The sequence below is a fragment of the Solea senegalensis genome, unplaced genomic scaffold (genome assembly GCF_019176455.1).
Source record: "Solea senegalensis isolate Sse05_10M unplaced genomic scaffold, IFAPA_SoseM_1 scf7180000016497, whole genome shotgun sequence".
Lineage (NCBI taxonomy): Eukaryota > Metazoa > Chordata > Actinopteri > Pleuronectiformes > Soleidae > Solea > Solea senegalensis.
This window is the reverse complement of record NW_025321829.1, coordinates 1-18,925: the sequence shown is the minus strand read 5'-3', so window position 1 is coordinate 18,925 and position 18,925 is coordinate 1. Positions and strand designations below refer to the sequence as shown.

The 18,925-nt window shown below is 48.6% G+C and overlaps 1 protein-coding gene, 16 non-coding genes and 3 pseudogenes across 17 annotated transcripts; 16 read left to right on the top strand and 4 right to left on the bottom strand.

Moving 5' to 3' along the window:
- The first annotated feature begins 445 nt into the window (after nt 1-445).
- Nucleotides 446-598, top strand: LOC122763140 (annotated as a pseudogene).
- A 643-nt stretch (nt 599-1,241) lies between these two features.
- LOC122763152 lies at nt 1,242-1,352 on the top strand. Its single transcript, XR_006358907.1, has one exon. It is a non-coding gene; the product is annotated as a U5 spliceosomal RNA (small nuclear RNA).
- Nucleotides 1,353-1,535: 183 nt separating this feature from the next.
- Nucleotides 1,536-1,728, top strand: LOC122763145. The gene has a single exon (XR_006358901.1). It is a non-coding gene; the product is annotated as a U2 spliceosomal RNA (small nuclear RNA).
- Nucleotides 1,729-2,053: 325 nt separating this feature from the next.
- On the bottom strand, nt 2,054-2,172 carry LOC122763153. The gene has a single exon (XR_006358908.1). It is a non-coding gene; the product is annotated as a 5S ribosomal RNA (ribosomal RNA).
- Nucleotides 2,173-2,575: 403 nt separating this feature from the next.
- On the top strand, nt 2,576-2,739 carry LOC122763137. Its single transcript, XR_006358894.1, has one exon. It is a non-coding gene; the product is annotated as a U1 spliceosomal RNA (small nuclear RNA).
- Nucleotides 2,740-3,386: 647 nt separating this feature from the next.
- LOC122763151 lies at nt 3,387-3,499 on the top strand. The gene has a single exon (XR_006358906.1). It is a non-coding gene; the product is annotated as a U5 spliceosomal RNA (small nuclear RNA).
- Nucleotides 3,500-3,681: 182 nt separating this feature from the next.
- On the top strand, nt 3,682-3,874 carry LOC122763144. Its single transcript, XR_006358900.1, has one exon. It is a non-coding gene; the product is annotated as a U2 spliceosomal RNA (small nuclear RNA).
- Nucleotides 3,875-3,998: 124 nt separating this feature from the next.
- On the bottom strand, nt 3,999-4,117 carry LOC122763146. Its single transcript, XR_006358902.1, has one exon. It is a non-coding gene; the product is annotated as a 5S ribosomal RNA (ribosomal RNA).
- Nucleotides 4,118-4,520: 403 nt separating this feature from the next.
- On the top strand, nt 4,521-4,684 carry LOC122763139. Its single transcript, XR_006358896.1, has one exon. It is a non-coding gene; the product is annotated as a U1 spliceosomal RNA (small nuclear RNA).
- Nucleotides 4,685-5,331: 647 nt separating this feature from the next.
- Nucleotides 5,332-5,443, top strand: LOC122763148. Its single transcript, XR_006358903.1, has one exon. It is a non-coding gene; the product is annotated as a U5 spliceosomal RNA (small nuclear RNA).
- A 1,663-nt stretch (nt 5,444-7,106) lies between these two features.
- LOC122763135 (protein NYNRIN-like) lies at nt 7,107-13,062 on the top strand. Its single transcript, XM_044018211.1, has 2 exons — nt 7,107-7,933; nt 9,105-13,062. Exons 1-2 carry the CDS (start codon nt 7,107-7,109, stop codon nt 12,211-12,213), a joined length of 3,936 nt encoding a protein of 1,311 aa, XP_043874146.1. The 3' UTR covers nt 12,214-13,062.
- A 2,057-nt stretch (nt 13,063-15,119) lies between these two features.
- LOC122763143 lies at nt 15,120-15,312 on the top strand. The gene has a single exon (XR_006358899.1). It is a non-coding gene; the product is annotated as a U2 spliceosomal RNA (small nuclear RNA).
- A 121-nt stretch (nt 15,313-15,433) lies between these two features.
- On the bottom strand, nt 15,434-15,552 carry LOC122763154 (annotated as a pseudogene).
- Nucleotides 15,527-15,682, top strand: LOC122763141. The gene has a single exon (XR_006358897.1). It is a non-coding gene; the product is annotated as a U1 spliceosomal RNA (small nuclear RNA).
- A 647-nt stretch (nt 15,683-16,329) lies between these two features.
- LOC122763150 lies at nt 16,330-16,442 on the top strand. Its single transcript, XR_006358905.1, has one exon. It is a non-coding gene; the product is annotated as a U5 spliceosomal RNA (small nuclear RNA).
- Nucleotides 16,443-16,624: 182 nt separating this feature from the next.
- Nucleotides 16,625-16,817, top strand: LOC122763142. The gene has a single exon (XR_006358898.1). It is a non-coding gene; the product is annotated as a U2 spliceosomal RNA (small nuclear RNA).
- Nucleotides 16,818-16,936: 119 nt separating this feature from the next.
- LOC122763136 lies at nt 16,937-17,055 on the bottom strand. The gene has a single exon (XR_006358893.1). It is a non-coding gene; the product is annotated as a 5S ribosomal RNA (ribosomal RNA).
- Nucleotides 17,056-17,458: 403 nt separating this feature from the next.
- LOC122763138 lies at nt 17,459-17,622 on the top strand. Its single transcript, XR_006358895.1, has one exon. It is a non-coding gene; the product is annotated as a U1 spliceosomal RNA (small nuclear RNA).
- Nucleotides 17,623-18,275: 653 nt separating this feature from the next.
- On the top strand, nt 18,276-18,388 carry LOC122763149. The gene has a single exon (XR_006358904.1). It is a non-coding gene; the product is annotated as a U5 spliceosomal RNA (small nuclear RNA).
- Nucleotides 18,389-18,570: 182 nt separating this feature from the next.
- Nucleotides 18,571-18,729, top strand: LOC122763147 (annotated as a pseudogene).
- Nucleotides 18,730-18,925: the final 196 nt, after the last annotated feature.

Genomic DNA, 18,925 nt, shown 5'->3' with positions numbered 1-18,925 from the left:
TCAGACGAGATCGGGCGTGCTCAGGGTGGTATGGCCGTAAGCCGGGGGGTTGGGGACACAGACCGCTTTTATGGACTGGGCAAGGCCCCCTGCGCGTGGCGGGGCTCAAAAGTCAGCCTTTCGGACACACTGCACTTCAGCCTTTATCTCCACCACATGCTACACTCTAGTCCAGTATCGGGAAGCGACACCGAGATGGGCAAGCGGCTGTTGGTGCCGCCATGTCCAGTTGTTGCTGAATCTATAGGAAACGACAGCCAGGTATGCCAGTAAAAAAGGTCGAGTGTTTCCTCTCCAATGTGTGCCGGAGGTTGAAGTTGAACATAGCACAGCATTAACAAGCAACTGAGTCAAGGCATTGGCCTCTGGGATTATTCATTTCCAGCACCATCAGCCAAAGAGCTGTGTCTGGCAAGAGCCACCGGGTGTTTGGCGAGTACACCTCATACTTACCTGGCAGGGGAGATACCATGATCAAGAAGGCGGTTCACCCAGGGCGAGGCTCAGCCATTGCACTCCGGCTGTGTTGACCCCTGCAAATTCCCCAACCGTGGGAGTCTTGACTGCATAATTTCTGCTAGTGGGTGTTGGCACCGCTCCGATGATGTCGCTAGCAAAAGGTCAGTCACCGTTCAACGTTGTGTGCCCATCTCCAAACTTCTCACGTCCTTGCGGAGCAACATCCCCAGTCTTTCCAAGTTGCTGGGAACGTGATGGTTGTGGGTGTTGTCTTCAGCTCAAAGCAAATGTCACGCTCCCTTTCCCAACTCTTTGTAGAAGAACTCGATTGTTGGAGATGGATCCATGGCCATCATGCCAAGGGTTAATACTTTGGCGCTTGCTCTGTTCACTCCGTGCAGTGACCTGATGTTGAAGTGATGCCAGGAGCAACTCACCATTTCAGAAGCCCGGATGAGGTGGGAAATGGCCCGGCAGTTTGTACTGCTCGGTGTGATACGGAGCTGCTTTGCTCATGCACTCACGTCTACCACTAAATGTTGGAGGTGTGCCAGTGAGCGAGGAATGTGCCCCAGCCTCAGCGACTGATAGAAAACTGCAGCGCACAACCGACAGTAGGAAAGCGCTTCCAAACATGCAGTCAAATCGGGGCGGTTTATTGGCCGACTAAGCAAAACCGTTGAAGGAAGGCCGTCCCAAGGTGGCCGGCCGGCCGGCCGACCGAGACTGTGGTGACTCCGGCGGATAGACTCCTCGGCTGCTCTCCAGGACAGGGGCTACGTTGCCTCTGGTGTCTCTTCAAAATGCACAAGTCTTTCGCCTTTTACTAAAGACTTCCGTGGAGAGGGACGTTCAAGAGTTTAAGTTATTTTTGGTGGCTTTGCTGTAAGGCTGCGCCCTTTGAGTGTGTCAAATGTCAAGCAGCTGTCTGTCAAGGCTCAGAGGTGCACTTAGGTCAACCTTGGGGCGGAGGTGATCAGCAGCAGCAGCATTTGTTATGCGCCCTTAAAAACATGGCACCACAACAACTGACTTGTGTGCCAAGATCTTGGGTTGGCCCCAGACACCTGTGGGCCATCGCTTCTCGGCCTTTTGGCTAAGATCAAGTGTAGTATCTGTTCTTATCAGTTTAATATCTGATATGTTCTCTATATGGGGATTAAATATTAAATGCATTTTTGAGCAGTTGGAGGTGAAAACTGGGGCTTGCTCTCTTCACTCCTTGCATTGACCTGGTATTGCAGTGCCACCAGGACCGGTGCACCATTCTCTTTTTTCTGTGAAAAGCAAAGCTGAAACTTTCAGAGATCAACCCGCGCTCTGAAAGGCCAATTTAATTGGCAGCCCATGTTTCTTGTGCCAGCAGCAGCAGCGCAAAGCTTACAGCACCTGGTATTCCCCAGGCGGCTCCCCATCCAAGTACTCAACCCGACCTCTGCTTAGCTTCCAGATCAGACGCAGATCGGGCGCACTAGGTGGTATGGCCGTAGCCGAGGGCTACGACAGAGTGCCTTTACGATTCAGGCAAGGCCCCTGCTCGTGGAGGGGCATGTTTCTTGTGAGGAAGCAGCAGTGTGTGCCGCAGCGGTGTAAAAGCTTACAGCACCTGGTATTCCCAGGCGGTCTCCCATCCAAGTACTAACCAGGCCCGACCCCGCTTGGCTTCCGAGATCAGACGAGATCGGGCGTGCTCAGGGTGGTATGGCCGTAAGCCGGGGGGTTGGGGACACAGACTGCTTTTATGGACTGGGCAAGGCCCCCTGCGCGTGGCGGGGCTCAAAAGTCAGCCCTTCGGACACACTGCACTTCAGCCTTTATCTCCACCACATGCTACACTCTAGTCCAGTATCGGGAAGCGACACCGAGATGGGCAAGCGGCTGTTGGTGCCGCCATGTCCAGTTGTTGCTGAATCTATAGGAAACGACAGCCAGGTATGCCAGTAAAAAAGGTCGAGTGTTTCCTCTCCAATGTGTGCTGGAGGTTGAAGTTGAACATAGCACAGCATTAACGAGCAACTGAGTCAAGGCATTGGCCTCTGGGATTATTCATTTCCAGCACCAACAGCCAAAGAGCTGTGTCTGGCAAGAGCCACCCGGTGTTTGACGAGTACACCTCATACTTACCTGGCAGGGGAGATACCATGATCAAGAAGGCGGTTCACCCAGGGCGAGGCTCAGCCATTGCACTCCGGCTGTGTTGACCCCTGCAAATTCCCCAAACGTGGGAGTCTTGACTGCATAATTTTTGCTAGTGGGGTGCTGCGTCCGCGCTTTCCCCCGATGATGTCGTTGTAAGCAAAGGTCAGCCGCCCGAAGTTCAACGCTGTGTGCCCATCTCCAAACTTCTCACGTCCTTGCGGAGCAACATCCCCAGTCTTTCCAAGTTGCTGGGAACGTGATGGTTGTGGGTGTTGTCTTTCAGCTCAAAGCAAATGTCACGCTCCCTTTCCCAACTCTTTGTAGAAGAACTCGATTGTTGGAGATGGATCCATGGCTATCATGCCAAGGGTTAATACTTTGGCGCTTGCTCTGTTCACTCCGTGCAGTGACCTGATGTTGAAGTGATGCCAGGAGCAACTCACCATTTCAGAAGCCCGGATGAGGTGGGAAATGGCCCGGCAGTTTGTACTGCTCAGTGTGACACGGAGCTGCTTTGCTCATGCACTCACGTCTACCACTAAATGTTGGAGGTGTGCCAGTGAGCGAGGAATGTGCCACAGCCTCAGCGACTGATAGAAAACTGCAGCGCACAACCGACAGTAGGAAAGCGCTTCCAAACATGCAGTCAAATCTGGGCGGTTTATTGGCCGACTAAGCAAAAACGTTGAAGGAAGGCCGTCCTAAGGGGGCCGGCCGGCCGGCCGACCGAGACTGTGGTGACTCCGGCGGATAGACTCCTCGGCTGCTCTCCAGGACAGGGGCTACGTTGACTCTGGTTTCTCTTCAAAATGCACAAGTCTTTCGCCTTTTACTAAAGACTTCCGTGGAGAGGGACGTTCAAGAGTTTAAGTTATTTTTGGTGGGCTTTGCTGTAAGGCTGCGCCCTTTGAGTGTGTCAAATGTCAAGCAGCTGTCTGTCAAGGCTCAGAGGTGCACTTAGGTCAACCTTGGGGCGGAGGTGATCAGCAGCAGCAGCCTTTGTTATGCGCCCTTAAAAACATGGCACCACAACAACTGACTTGTGTGCCAAGATCTTGGGTTGGCCCCAGACACCTGTGGGCCATCGCTTCTCGGCCTTTTGGCTAAGATCAAGTGTAGTATCTGTTCTTATCAGTTTAATATCTGATATGTCCTCTATATGGGGATTAAATATTAAATGCATTTTTGAGCAGTGGGAGGTGAAAACTGGGGCTTGCTCTCTTCACTCCTTGCATTGACCTGGTATTGCAGTGCCACCAGGAACGGTGCACCATTCTCTTTTTTCTGTGAAAAGCAAAGCGAAGCTGAAACCAGAAAGACATCAACCCGTGCCTGTGCGTCAATTTAATTGCGAGCCCATGTTTCTTGTAAGGAAGCAGCAGCAGCAGCAGCAGCGTAAAAGCTTACAGCACCTGGTATTCCCAGGCGGTCTCCCATCCAAGTACTAACCAGGCCCGACCCTGCTTGGCTTCCGAGATCAGACGAGATCGGGCGTGCTCAGGGTGGTATGGCCGTAAGCCGGGGGGTTGGGGACACAGACTGCTTTTATGGACTGGGCAAGGCCCCCTGCGCGTGGCGGGGCTCAAAAGTCAGCCTTTCGGACACACTGCACTTCAGCCTTTATCTCCACCACATGCTACACTCTAGTCCAGTATCGGGAAGCGACACCGAGATGGGCAAGCGGCTGTTGGTGCCGTCATGTCCAGTTGTTGCTGAATCTATAGGAAACGACAGCCAGGTATGCCAGTAAAAAAGGTCGAGTGTTTCCTCTCCAATGTGTGCTGGAGGTTGAAGTTGAACATAGCACAGCATTAACGAGCAACTGAGTCAAGGCATTGGCCTCTGGGATTATTCATTTCCAGCACCATCAGCCAAAGAGCTGTGTCTGGCAAGAGCCACCCGGTGTTTGGCGAGTACACCTCATACTTACCTGGCAGGGGAGATACCATGATCAAGCAGGCGGTTCACCCAGGGCGAGGCTCAGCCATTGCACTCCGGCTGTGTTGACCCCTGCAAATTCCCCAAACGTGGGAGTCTTGACTGCATAATTTTTGCTAGTGGGGTGCTGCGTCCGCGCTTTCCCCCGATGATGTCGTTGTAAGCAAAGGTCAGCCGCCCGAAGTTCAACGTTGTGTGCCCATCTCCAAACTTCTCACGTCCTTGCGGAGCAACATCCCCAGTCTTTCCAAGTTGCTGGGAACGTGATGGTTGTGGGTGTTGTCTTTTAGCTCAAAGCAAATGTCACGCTCCCTTTCCCAACTCTTTGTAGAAGAACTCGATTGTTGGAGATGGATCCATGGCCATCATGCCAAGGGTTAATACTTTGGCGCTTGCTCTGTTCACTCCGTGCAGTGACCTGATGTTGAAGTGATGCCAGGAGCAACTCACCATTTCAGAAGCCCGGATGAGGTGGGAAATGGCCCGGCAGTTTGTACTGCTCAGTGTGACACGGAGCTGCTTTGCTCATGCACTCACGTCTACCACTAAATGTTGGAGGTGTGCCAGTGAGCGAGGAATGTGCCACAGCCTCAGCGACTGATAGAAAACTGCAGCGCACAACCGACAGTAGGAAAGCGCTTCCAAACATGCAGTCAAATCTGGGCGGTTTATTGGCCGACTAAGCAAAAACGTTGAAGGAAGGCCGTCCCAAGGTGGCCGGCCGGCCGGCCGACCGAGACTGTGGTGACTCCGGCGGATAGACTCCTCGGCTGCTCTCCAGGACAGGGGCTACGTTGACTCTGGTTTCTCTTCAAAATGCACAAGTCTTTCGCCTTTTACTAAAGACTTCCGTGGAGAGGGACGTTCAAGAGTTTAAGTTATTTTTGGTGGGCTTTTGTAATGGCATATTGCATGCACACAGACACACAGTTTCTTTATGTCACACAAGGTTCAGTGGTTAGTTGTTTCTTGGGTCACACGAGGTGTAGAGGGCAATTATAAGTTTCCCATTTCATCTCAAGGTCCCTGTCCTCCCAAGAAACTCCCTGTTCTCTACTGATATCTGCTAGTTTCTCACAACAGCTTATTGGCATCATATCAGACAACTACTCTATCCAATGAACCTTCTGTTCTTCTGTATCACGTACACATACTGCTGAAGACATGTTTATATACGCCTTGTTTCTCTCTGCTCAGTGTTGTTCACTTTGCAGACTCTTCGACTCTGTAAACTGTGCTCCTCTGGTTGCAACTCAGATTAAATCAACTTGCTTGTATTCATCCGACTCAGTTCTCGTGCTTCATCTCACTCACAAAAGTTCCCACAACAATTTGGTGTCAGAAGTGGGATCGTCTGAGAGTCCGTCGGGATCAAAAGGACGTCGGCAGCGCGCACCTGGAATCCAGGAGATCTTCCTCTACCTCCAACCAAGTATTCAGAGAGAGGGGACCGGCGATCCAATTGATTGACTGACTGGCTCCACGACGATCCAAGATAAAGATAACGTCCGCTTGAGACGGTGAGATGTTGACTTTCCAAATTCCAAATTTACCAATGATTCATGAATAATGACAATGATTCTGTAATCAATAGAGAAAAGTTTTTTTATGTATTTTCTGAGTCTGTGGATACTTGCATTACTGCTGGTCATCATTTTCCATCGTTTACTTCCTTTTTGTTTTGGAACATTGACACGGAACTGTCATGTTGTAGGTTTTGATTGAAGGGGTTTACTTCCTTGAAATTGAAACTGAGTTTGTAGGTATAGGTTTTCATAACCTGATACTGAGTTTGTAGGTATAGGTTTTTATAACCTGATACTGAGTTTGTAGGTACAGATTTTTATAATCTGATACTGAGTTGTAGGTACAGATCTTTATGGTCTGATACTAAAGTAGGTGAGAACTTTCCACTCTCACTGAGGTAGGTGAGAACGTTCCATTCTCACTGAAGTTAGGTGTGGGTTATAGGCGTCAAAGACCTACACCTAGGATTATTTACTAGAAGTCAGGGACTTACCGGTAGACAGGGTCTATACGAGGTAAATAATCAAAAGAGTCAGGGACTCTTGGTAAAAAGGAAACATGGGTACCCAAGGAAGTAAACGAGCGAAAAATGATCCAGACAGTCCAATTATTCTGGCCATGAAACAAAAATATGGGGATCAAAGTGTTGAATGTTTAAATTACTGGGTAACAAATCATGGATTCCCAGAAGGGGGATCGTTGAGCAAAACTCAACTGAAAAAATTACGTGAAAGTCTTGAGAAAGAAAGACAGACAATTATGAGCAAAAAGAGAGTGAAAAGTGATAAAATGAGAGAGATTGAAAAGAATGAAGGATGTCTGAAAAAGTGGGAAGATGAATGTGAAACGAGAGAAAGGAGACAAGTGTGATAACATGCAAAATGATAACATGTATGAAAGTTGATAAGAAAGACAAAGGAAGTGATTTTGAACCTAAGAGTAAAAAGAATTCTCTCTATCCTAAACTGACAGGGTGCGGTCAGAGCTCTCTGGTTGATGACGCTTCCTGGTCCCTCCCTCGAAGACGACCCCCTCCAGATGCAATGGCTCCGCCTTCGGTTCCTCCTCCATACAACGCCTCATCTGCCACGTCATCACCGATGTCATCCACATCCTCTTTCATGAACACTCCCTCACCAGGCTCCAGTGTCCTCACCTCCTCCTCCCTCTCCCCTCCAATTGCAGCACGCACCAGACAACAATCAGATTCAGCTCTTACGATGCCAATGGTGCAAGTTATGGGTCCGGATGGAAATCCAGGTTTTGTCTACCGCCCATGGACAACTCAGGACCTGATTGATGCAGCATCACACCTCCCAAAGCCTGCACAAGGTGGCGCTGCCATGGCACGAGCCTATGTTCAGTTCATCAAAGATTTCACACCAACCTCAGGCGAAATCCAGAGAGTCATGATGAAATACATGAAACCATCTGATTTCTCCAAGGTGAAAGACATTTTCCCAAGAGATGGCGACTTCAGACCACAAACGGTGAATTGGGACACTAATGACAATGCTGATCTAGCAGACCGACAGTATCAGGACTTTGTCACACAATTAGGACTGAAATTGGTTGAGGTTTCCCCTGCTCACTGTGACCTTGCTAAAGTGAATGCCTGCTGTCAGAAGGAAGAGGCATGCAGAGGGGACGCAGGCCATGGCAAGGAGAGAGATCAGGTCCAAGAATGGGACCACCACCAGGTTACGATGTGTGATTCCTGTGTGGCACTAAAGGACATTGGGCAAAGGATTGCACACAATTCCGAGGCCGAGGCAGAGGAAGAGGTGCTCCACCTAGAGGCAGAAATGACCGTTGGCAACAATCATCTGACTGATCTGAGAGACGAGGGAGGGGAGGACCAGATGCGTGCGTCACCCAGACAGCCTACCCTGAACCTTCAAAAAAGGGGAGTGAGAATGACACACACACACACACCACTCACACGCTTACACCGCAGCAACAACACCAACTACTCACAGATACTATTGAAGTTTTACAGAGAAAAACTGAGTTTAAACCTATAGGAACATACACCATGTATGATGACTCAATGGTGCAGAAACTGCCCACTATGATTTTGAATGTTGCAGGAAAAGATGTTACATTTATGGTTGACTCGGGTGCAACACGCACAGTGTTAAAATACTCTGAAATACCTGAGGCCAAACTCAGTGGCAATTTCATGTATTCCATTGGTGCATGTGGAACAACAGTGAAAGAGAACTATACATCTCCAATTACGTGTTCTCATCCTGAACCATTTACTAAAGTAAAGCACTCATTTTTGCTTTCCCAAGTCTGTCCATTCAACTTGTTAGGACGAGACTTGATGATGGCTTTTGGCATCGACCTGATTTCGACACCAGAAGGAGTTAAAGCTGTGAGACGAACAACTCCACCCAATCCTGAAGCCTATATAATGGCTAAGTATCAACCTGATTTAATCTCCTCGCTGCTCTACATATACCAATGGAAAGTTGAGAGTGTTTTGGCTCCATCTCTAACTGAACGTGCACATGCACTGGTTAGCCCAACTGCAGCTTTCATGCAGCCTGAGGCACTCCATTGCACGTCACACGTGACAACTGACCTTGACAGAGACTATGAAACTAAATGGTGGACTGACATCAAAGATACTCTACTGACTGACTCTCTCTACTGGACAGACCTGCGATGTGCACTTTCTGTCAGCTTAACAGCTGAACAACAACGATTTTTTCTGATTAACAATTCACATCCACATATTTCGCTTTCCAAAGGACAAACTGATCAATGGAGAGATTTAGGTCCATGGACAAAATCATGCATTGAGCTCAAAGATTGGCAATCTACACCTGACCCACATGTGTCGTACTCGCCAAAGGGGGGTGTTTTCAAAACTGCATGCAAATTAACTGTGGCTACTCTGAAATCTGTCTACTTGCTAGACCACAATCTTGATAAAACCGAACACATACACCAAATGCTCTCCGCAGAACAGATCCATCCAGCCCTTGCACAAGTCCCACCCAAATTGTGGGCACAAGGCAAATATGATGTAGGTCTCATAAAAATTGTGAACCTGTAATAGTCACTCCTAAGTCTGACTACAGACCAAAACGAGTTCAGTACCCTCTGCGTCCGGAAGCCGTCGACGGCATTAAACCTGTTTTTAAATCCTTATTGGAAGCTGGTGTTATTATCCCATGCAATGACTCACCTGTCTGCACTCCTATTTTTCCAGTTCAAAAAGCTAGAGAACCACCATCTCTACCCGAGTGGCGATTTGTTCAAGACTTAAAAGCAGTTAATGCAGCTGTTCATGCCAGAACACCAAGTGTTCCTAACCCCTACACTTTGCTTTCACAAGTTCCATCCTTTGCTAAGTGGTTTTCAGTTGTTGATCTATCAAATGCATTTTTCAGTGTTCCTGTTCACAAGGATTCTCAGTACTGGTTTGCATTCCAGTTCAACGGGAAAGGTTATACTTTCACCCGTTTATGTCAGGGTTTCACTGAATCACCAACAATTTACAATCAGGCTTTATGCGAATCATTGTTGCCTCTAGCGCTCTCTGATGGCACTGCCTTACTACAATATGTAGACGATCTTCTGATCTGCGCTCCAACTGAAAAACAATGCATAACTGACACTATCAAACTGCTCAAACATCTGGCAGAAGAAGGACACAAAGCCAGCTTAAACAAGCTACAATTTGTCAGACAAGCTGTGACCTTCCTGGGTCACATAATTTCTGGTGAAGGCAAAACTATGTCTCCAAAACATATTGAAGCTATCCAAAAGATTCCAAAACCAATTACCCAAAAACAAATGCTATCTTTCCTGGGGATGTGTTCCTACTGTCGCGCTTTTGTCCCTAATTTTTCTGAGGTTGAAAGACCCCTCAGGACCTTGTGTCACCAATCAGGCATGACCTCTCGCTCACAACTTGAGTGGACACCGGAAGCAGACACTGCATTCCTGAACTTGAAACTTCAACTTCAGTCTCCTCCCACACTTGGACTTCCTGACCCAACCAAACCATTCACTCAGACTGTGGATGAACGTTCGGGTTGCATGACTTCTGTCCTCCTACAACCTCATGGTGATAGGCTCCGTCCTGTGGCATATTTCTCGGGTAAACTCGATCTTGTTGCAGCAGGCATGCCAAAATGTCTCAGAGCTGTAGCAGCTGCTGAAAAAGCCCTTTTGGCCTCAAGAGATATAGTTGGCTACGCTCCTTTGACTCTTCTTGTGCCACATGCGGTCTCTTTGATCCTTTCTGAGCAGAAAACATCACACCTTTCGGCTGCTAGACACCTTAGGTATCACACGTGTCTTCTTGACATGCCTAATGTCACTCTTAAGAGGTGTACTGTTCTTAACCCTGCTACTCTGCTCCCTCTTCCACAGGATGGTGAGCCTCATGATTGCATGGCTGAACTTTCAGCATCTTGTTCTCCAAGACCTGATCTGACAGAAACGCCCTTGACAAATCCTGACCTTGTCCTCTATGTAGATGGCTCTGCTTCAAGAGACCCAGTTACAGGTCTCTGCCGTGTTGGTTTTGCTGTTTGTTCTGACTATGACGTGATGATGTCATCATCTCTTCCACCTCACTTCTCAGCTCAAGCTGCAGAACTTGTGGCCTTAACGACTGCCTGCCAATTAGCTAAGGGTAGATCTGTAAATATCTACACTGATTCCAGATATGCTTTTGGTGTTGTTCATGACTTTGGTGCACTTTGGAAACATAGAGGTTTTCTGAAATCTGATGGCAAGCCTGTTTTGCATCACACACTCATTGCAGATCTCTTAGATGCCATCCTTCTTCCTTCTGCCATTTCTGTGTGTAAATGTGCTGCTCACACTAATGCCTCTGACCCGATTTCTACAGGTAACGCTCGAGCGGATGCAGCTGCACAGGCAGCTTCTCTTCTCCCTTTGTCTAACTCTTCTGTATCACATACTTTGGTTTCAGTTTCTTCTGACGTGCCATCTTCCCTCAGTGCTGTTCAATCTTTTGCATCTCCAAAAGATAAGCAACTTTGGAGAAACGCAGGTGCTTCATGTCATGATGGCATCTGGATAGGCCCCGACAACAACCCGTGTTTGCCTTCCCATTTCTTCCCTCACTATGCTAAATTGACGCATGGGTCTAACCATGCATCAAAAGGAGGGATGCAGCAAATGATTAACACATTTTGGTTCACAAAAGGGTTTTCTGCCTATGCTCAAAAACACTGCCAAGCCTGTGTTATCTGTGCTACTCACAATGTAGGCAGGGCAATCCAACCTTCCCAACAAGCTGCTCATCCTCAACCAACTCGACCTTTTGAGCATGTCATGATGGATTTTGTAGAACTAACTCCATCAGAAGGAAAGTCTCATTGTTTAGTGATGGTAGACATGTGGAGCAAATGGGTTGAAGTGTTCCCAGCCTCAAAACAATCTGCCTCAGTAGTAGCTAAAGCCCTTCTTACTGAAATCATTCCCAGATGGGGAATTCCAGCTAAAATCTCCAGTGATAATGGCAGCCATTTTGTTAATTCAGCTATCACTGAACTGAGCCTATACTTAGGTATTAACCTGAGAACACACTGTGCCTACCACCCAGCTAGTGGAGGTGCAGTAGAGAGGGAGAATGGAACACTAAAGAACAAGCTGGCCAAGTGTTGTGAAGACACAGGTCTTCCATGGACAAAAGCACTTCCTCTAGTGCTTATGTATATGAGAATGCGAAAACGAAACAGAACTAACTTGAGCCCCTTTGAGATTCTTTTTGCAACTCCTCCTTCTGTAGGTGTGGAAGCTCCCCGATCTCCACCCCCATCAACAGCTCTTTGTGATCACAACACACTAACCTACTGTACCAATCTATCCAAACAGCTCTCTGATGTAAAGAAACAGGTGATCGCAGCCCTCCCTGTTCCAGCCAGTGGTCCCCTGCACCAGCTCGAACCAGGTGACTTTGTGGTCATAAAAGACTTCAGGAGGAAGTCGTGGAGGAACAGGAGGTGGCAAGGTCCGTTCCAGATCCTGCTGACAACCCACACTGCTGTGAAGGTCGCTGAGCGGGCTACCTGGATCCACGCCAGCCACTGTAGAAAGGTTCCAGCACCCCCTGCTGGTGCTCCTGGAAAACTACAAACTCCAGAGGCTGCTAAGTAAGACTTTGCGTTCGTAACAGGCACGCAGGCGACCAAGGGTCCGAAGAAAGAAGACAACAAGTGGCGTGCAGACGTAGTTTCTGTGTCACCTTCGTGGGCGCAAGAAGACCTACACCACACCACACCACACCCTACACGTGTTACACCATTTCACTGTCTTTATTTTTCACACAGTGACTCTCCCCTTACAAGTCTGTATATTTTTATGTGCGGTTTTTATCTAGTTTCTGTAATTGTTATATTTGTTACGTTGTTGTTCGCACTACTCCCTTACCTCCTTGATACATAGGCCATGGACCGTAACAGACCCTGGCATCCGTTCAGACACCCAGGCCTGTGTGGTATACGAGGCACTATGTGTTGTTTCCTGTTTTTAACCTTGATCATTGTCCTTCCGATTCTGTTTTTTCTGAGACCACAGCTCATTCACCACTCACTTGACGCTAACACGAGTGATACCAACCAGCTGGTTCACCGTTTTAAACGCACGCTCCTGACAAATGACAGTCTCCATGACCATACGCAGAATGTCTGGTACCAAACCATGTTTTTCTTTGCTAAACAACAGACCACTTCCCCTTGTTATGTTTGTTCCTTGATACCTCGCACTACCACTGGTTCAGTCCCTGTTGTTCCTAGACCCCTCAATGCGACTGAGACTCTTTCTGTGTTGGTAGCCATGACAACAACTGCCACTGACACTGTTGACGATTCGTGGATAACAGTTAACATGACTAGGCGACTGGCAATGATTAATGAAACCTTAGTAGACTATACGGGTTTGAAGTGGCGTTTTAATCCTTCTTCTTTGCCACTTGGTAGTAGACAAACTCGCCTCTCCGCACCACTTTTTCATACACAATTGGCACCCTGGAAACCAAAGGTCTGTTTCCGACGAAATTGCATTTCCCCTGGGACTGGATGTGCACCTAATGTTCCAGTTGGAACTTCTGCCCATTGTGAGCAAGTTGTAAATGCTGGCTGTGGGGTTCGTTCTTGCGGTGACCCATGTCCAAACGCTGACGGCGTCCCATTCATTGGTAGAGCTAATCTTACTGGGATCCCTACTAAAACCAATTCTTCAGTTACCAATCCTTATGTTAGACTTCCCAATCCAACACTCGGTGCCAGTACTCTGAAATCGCATGTGTGGGTTTGTGGAAAGTATGTTTATCTTTTCCTCCCTCCACGTTGGTGTGGTCTTTGCTATCTGGCTAAATTGATTCCTAATTACAGACTGACCAATAACCTTACTTACTTCATCTCACAATATACGCACTACCATGCTGGCCATTTGGCTAAACGTGATGTACGTGTCTCTGCTGGCAGTAAGTTCCTGGCCGCAATCTTGCCTCAATGGGGTACGGTGCATTTAAGTCACCATATTGACACACTTGCCGTAGATCTAGAGAATTTGACTACATTGACCACTCAAGGTTTTGAGGCCCTATCCCCGGAAATCCAAGCTCTCCGCGATGTGGCCTTGCAGAACAGAATGGCCCTGGATCTTTTGTTAGCCTCTCAGGGTGGGGTGTGTCATATTATTGGTTCAGAATGTTGCACGTATATTCCCGACAATACGGACAATGTGACAGACACGATCGTACACCTTAATGACCTCCTTCGCACACAGCTCAGCCGTGACAGCCCTTCCCCCTCTTCCGGTTGGGACTGGTGGTCTTGGCTTACGTCCGGGGGATGGAAGGCGTGGTTGATGAAGCTTGGGCTGTTCTGTGTTTCTCTGTTTTTTTTACTGTGCTGTTTGTCCAGCTGTATTATTCCTATGGTCAAGAAAATTGTGGGCTCCTTGTTCTCGTTGCAGATGACACGCTATCACCTGCTTTCTGTCACTGCTTCTGCTCCCCAGGTGGCTTTGGACGACATAGCTGCCACTTATGTACTGACCATGGACGCGAGCACAGACGACTCACACACTGATGCTGACTCTGATGCATGTGTATAAAGGATTTTGTTTGACAGTAACCCAGTTCTCTCTTTGCTATGCTCTACTCAGGATGCTTTCATCCACAAAAACAGCTTGCAACTTTTACCTTAAGGTTTTCCATTGAATTGTATTCTGTGTGACGACTGATCGTAAACCAGTTGGAATGCTCAGTCTGAAGTTTTGAATACTGTTCTTTTCTCATATTTGATTGTCATCTGGGATTTGTTGTGTTATATTGTGTGTGCATATTTTGTTGCTTCTATTGTTGATTGTGTTTTATTGGTTGTTTTTCTCTTCCTCGTTTATCCTTAAGGATAAAAAGGGGGGAAATGTAATGGCATATTGCATGCACACAGACACACAGTTTCTTTATGTCACACAAGGTTCAGTGGTTAGTTGTTTCTTGGGTCACACGAGGTGTAGAGGGCAATTATAAGTTTCCCATTTCATCTCAAGGTCCCTGTCCTCCCAAGAAACTCCCTGTTCTCTACTGATATCTGCTAGTTTCTCACAACAGCTTATTGGCATCATATCAGACAACTACTCTATCCAATGAACCTTCTGTTCTTCTGTATCACGTACACATACTGCTGAAGACATGTTTATATACGCCTTGTTTCTCTCTGCTCAGTGTTGTTCACTTTGCAGACTCTTCGACTCTGTAAACTGTGCTCCTCTGGTTGCAACTCAGATTAAATCAACTTGCTTGTATTCATCCGACTCAGTTCTCGTGCTTCATCTCACTCACAAAAGTTCCCACAACACTTTGCTGTAAGGCTGCGCCCTTTGAGTGTGTCAAATGTCAAGCAGCTGTCTGTCAAGGCTCAGAGGTGCACTTAGGTCAACCTTGGGGCGGAGGTGATCAGCAGCAGCAGCCTTTGTTATGCGCCCTTAAAAACATGGCACCACAACAACTGACTTGTGTGCCAAGATCTTGGGTTGGCCCCAGACACCTGTGGGCCATCGCTTCTCGGCCTTTTGGCTAAGATCAAGTGTAGTATCTGTTCTTATCAGTTTAATATCTGATATGTCCTCTATATGGGGATTAAATATTAAATGCATTTTTGAGCAGTGGGAGGTGAAAACTGGGGCTTGCTCTCTTCACTCCTTGCATTGACCTGGTATTGCAGTGCCACCAGGAACGGTGCACCATTCTCTTTTTTCTGTGAAAAGCAAAGCGAAGCTGAAACCAGAAAGACATCAACCCGTGCCTGTGCGTCAATTTAATTGCGAGCCCATGTTTCTTGTAAGGAAGCAGCAGCAGCAGCAGCGTAAAATCTTACAGCACCTGGTATTCCCAGGCGGTCTCCCATCCAAGTACTAACCCGGCCCGACCCTGCTTAGCTTCCGAGATCAGACGAGATCGGGCGTGCTCAGGGAGATACCATGATCAAGCAGGCGGTTCACCCAGGGAGAGGCTCAGCCATTGCACTCCGGCTGTGTTGACCCCTGCAAATTCCCCAAACGTGGGAGTCTTGACTGCATAATTTTTGCTAGTGGGGTGCTGCGTCCGCGCTTTCCCCCGATGATGTCGTTGTAAGCAAAGGTCAGCCGCCCGAAGTTCAACGTTGTGTGCCCATCTCCAAACTTCTCACGTCCTTGCGGCGCAACATCCCCAGTCTTTCCAAGTTGCTGGGAACGTGATGGTTGTGGGTGTTGTCTTATAGCTCAAAGCAAATGTCACGCTCCCTTTCCCAACTCTTTGTAGAAGAACTCGATTGTTGGAGATGGATCCATGGCCATCATGCCAAGGGTTAATACTTTGGCGCTTGCTCTGTTCACTCCGTGCAGTGACCTGATGTTGAAGTGATGCCAGGAGCAACTCACCATTTCAGAAGCCCGGATGAGGTGGGAAATGGCCCGGCAGTTTGTACTGCTCAGTGTGACACGGAGCTGCTTTGCTCATGCACTCACGTCTACCACTAAATGTTGGAGGTGTGCCAGTGAGCGAGGAATGTGCCACAGCCTCAGCGACTGATAGAAAACTGCAGCGCACAACCGACAGTAGGAAAGCGCTTCCAAACATGCAGTCAAATCTGGGCGGTTTATTGGCCGACTAAGCAAAAACGTTGAAGGAAGGCCGTCCCAAGGTGGCCGGCCGGCCGGCCGACCGAGACTGTGGTGACTCCGGCGGATAGACTCCTCGGCTGCTCTCCAGGACAGGGGCTACGTTGACTCTGGTTTCTCTTCAAAATGCACAAGTCTTTCGCCTTTTACTAAAGACTTCCGTGGAGAGGGACGTTCAAGAGTTTAAGTTATTTTTGGTGGGCTTTGCTGTAAGGCTGCGCCCTTTGAGTGTGTCAAATGTCAAGCAGCTGTCTGTCAAGGCTCAGAGGTGCACTTAGGTCAACCTTGGGGCGGAGGTGATCAGCAGCAGCAGCCTTTGTTATGCGCCCTTAAAAACATGGCACCACAACAACTGACTTGTGTGCCAAGATCTTGGGTTGGCCCCAGACACCTGTGGGCCATCGCTTCTCGGCCTTTTGGCTAAGATCAAGTGTAGTATCTGTTCTTATCAGTTTAATATCTGATATGTCCTCTATATGGGGATTAAATATTAAATGCATTTTTGAGCAGTGGGAGGTGAAAACTGGGGCTTGCTCTCTTCACTCCTTGCATTGACCTGGTATTGCAGTGCCACCAGGAACGGTGCACCATTCTCTTTTTTCTGTGAAAAGCAAAGCGAAGCTGAAACCAGAAAGACATCAACCCGTGCCTGTGCGTCAATTTAATTGCGAGCCCATGTTTCTTGTAAGGAAGGCAGCAGCAGCAGCGTAAAAGCTTACAGCACCTGGTATTCCCAGGCGGTCTCCCATCCAAGTACTAACCCGGCCCGACCCTGCTTAGCTTCCGAGATCAGACGAGATCGGGCGTGCTCAGGGTGGTATGGCCGTAAGCCGGGGGGTTGGGGACACAGACTGCTTTTATGGACTGGGCAAGGCCCCCTGCGCGTGGCGGGGCTCAAAAGTCAGCCTTTCGGACACACTGCACTTCAGCCTTTATCTCCACCACATGCTACACTCTAGTCCAGTATCGGGAAGCGACACCGAGATGGGCAAGCGGCTGTTGGTGCCGTCATGTCCAGTTGTTGCTGAATCTATAGGAAACGACAGCCAGGTATGCCAGTAAAAAAGGTCGAGTGTTTCCTCTCCAATGTGTGCTGGAGGTTGAAGTTGAACATAGCACAGCATTAACGAGCAACTGAGTCAAGGCATTGGCCTCTGGGATTATTCATTTCCAGCACCATCAGCCAAAGAGCTGTGTCTGGCAAGAGCCACCCGGTGTTTGGCGAGTACACCTCATACTTACCTGGCAGGGGAGATACCATGATCAAGCAGGCGGTTCACCCAGGGCGAGGCTCAGCCATTGCACTCCGGCTGTGTTGACCCCTGCAAATTCCCCAAACGTGGGAGTCTTGACTGCATAATTTTTGCTAGTGGGGTGCTGCGTCCGCGCTTTCCCCCGATGATGTCGTTGTAAGCAAAGGTCAGCCGCCCGAAGTTCAACGTTGTGTGCCCATCTCCAAACTTCTCACGTCCTTGCGGAGCAACATCCCCAGTCTTTCCAAGTTGCTGGGAACGTGATGGTTGTGGGTGTTGTCTTTTAGCTCAAAGCAAATGTCACGCTCCCTTTCCCAACTCTTTGTAGAAGAACTCGATTGTTGGAGATGGATCCATGGCCATCATGCCAAGGGTTAATACTTTGGCGCTTGCTCTGTTCACTCCGTGCAGTGACCTGATGTTGAAGTGATGCCAGGAGCAACTCACCATTTCAGAAGCCCGGATGAGGTGGGAAATGGCCCGGCAGTTTGTACTGCTCAGTGTGACACGGAGCTGCTTTGCTCATGCACTCACGTCTACCACTAAATGTTGGAGGTGTGCCAGTGAGCGAGGAATGTGCCACAGCCTCAGCGACTGATAGAAAACTGCAGCGCACAACCGACAGTAGGAAAGCGCTTCCAAACATGCAGTCAAATCTGGGCGGTTTATTGGCCGACTAAGCAAAAACGTTGAAGGAAGGCGAAGGCCGTCCCAAGGTGGCCGGCCGGCCGGCCGACCGAGACTGTGGTGACTCCGGCGGATAGACTCCTCGGCTGCTCTCCAGGACAGGGGCTACGTTGACTCTGGTTTCTCTTCAAAATGCACAAGTCTTTCGCCTTTTACTAAAGACTTCCGTGGAGAGGGACGTTCAAGAGTTTAAGTTATTTTTGGTGGGCTTTGCTGTAAGGCTGCGCCCTTTGAGTGTGTCAAATGTCAAGCAGCTGTCTGTCAAGGCTCAGAGGTGCACTTAGGTCAACCTTGGGGCGGAGGTGATCAGCAGCAGCAGCCTTTGTTATGCGCCCTTAAAAACATGGCACCACAACAACTGACTTGTGTGCCAAGATCTTGGGTTGGCCCCAGACACCTGTGGGCCATCGCTTCTCGGCCTTTTGGCTAAGATCAAGTGTTGTATCTGTTCTTATCAGTTTAATATCTGCATTTTTGAGCAGTGGGAGGTGAAAACTGGGGCTTGCTCTCTTCACTCCTTGCATTGACCTGGTATTGCAGTGCCACCAGGAACGGTGCACCATTCTCTTTTTCTGTGAAAAGCAAAGCGAAGCTGAAACCAGAAAGCCATCAACCCGTGCCTGTGCGTCAATTTAATTGCGAGCCCATGTTTCTTGTAAGGAAGCAGCAGCAGCAGCAGCGTAAAATCTTACAGCACCTGGTATTCCCAGGCGGTCTCCCATCCAAGTACTAACCCGGCCCGCCCCTGCTTAGCTTCCGAG

Excerpts from the sequence above, each read along its gene's own strand:
- LOC122763135 (XM_044018211.1), top strand. The coding sequence starts at position 7,107 with ATGGCTCCGCCTTCGGTTCCTCCTCCATACAACGCCTCATCTGCCACG. Across the intron at positions 7,934-9,104 it reads GGGGAGGACCAGATGCGTGC|GTCTCATAAAAATTGTGAAC; the intron begins GTCACCCAGACA and ends AATATGATGTAG.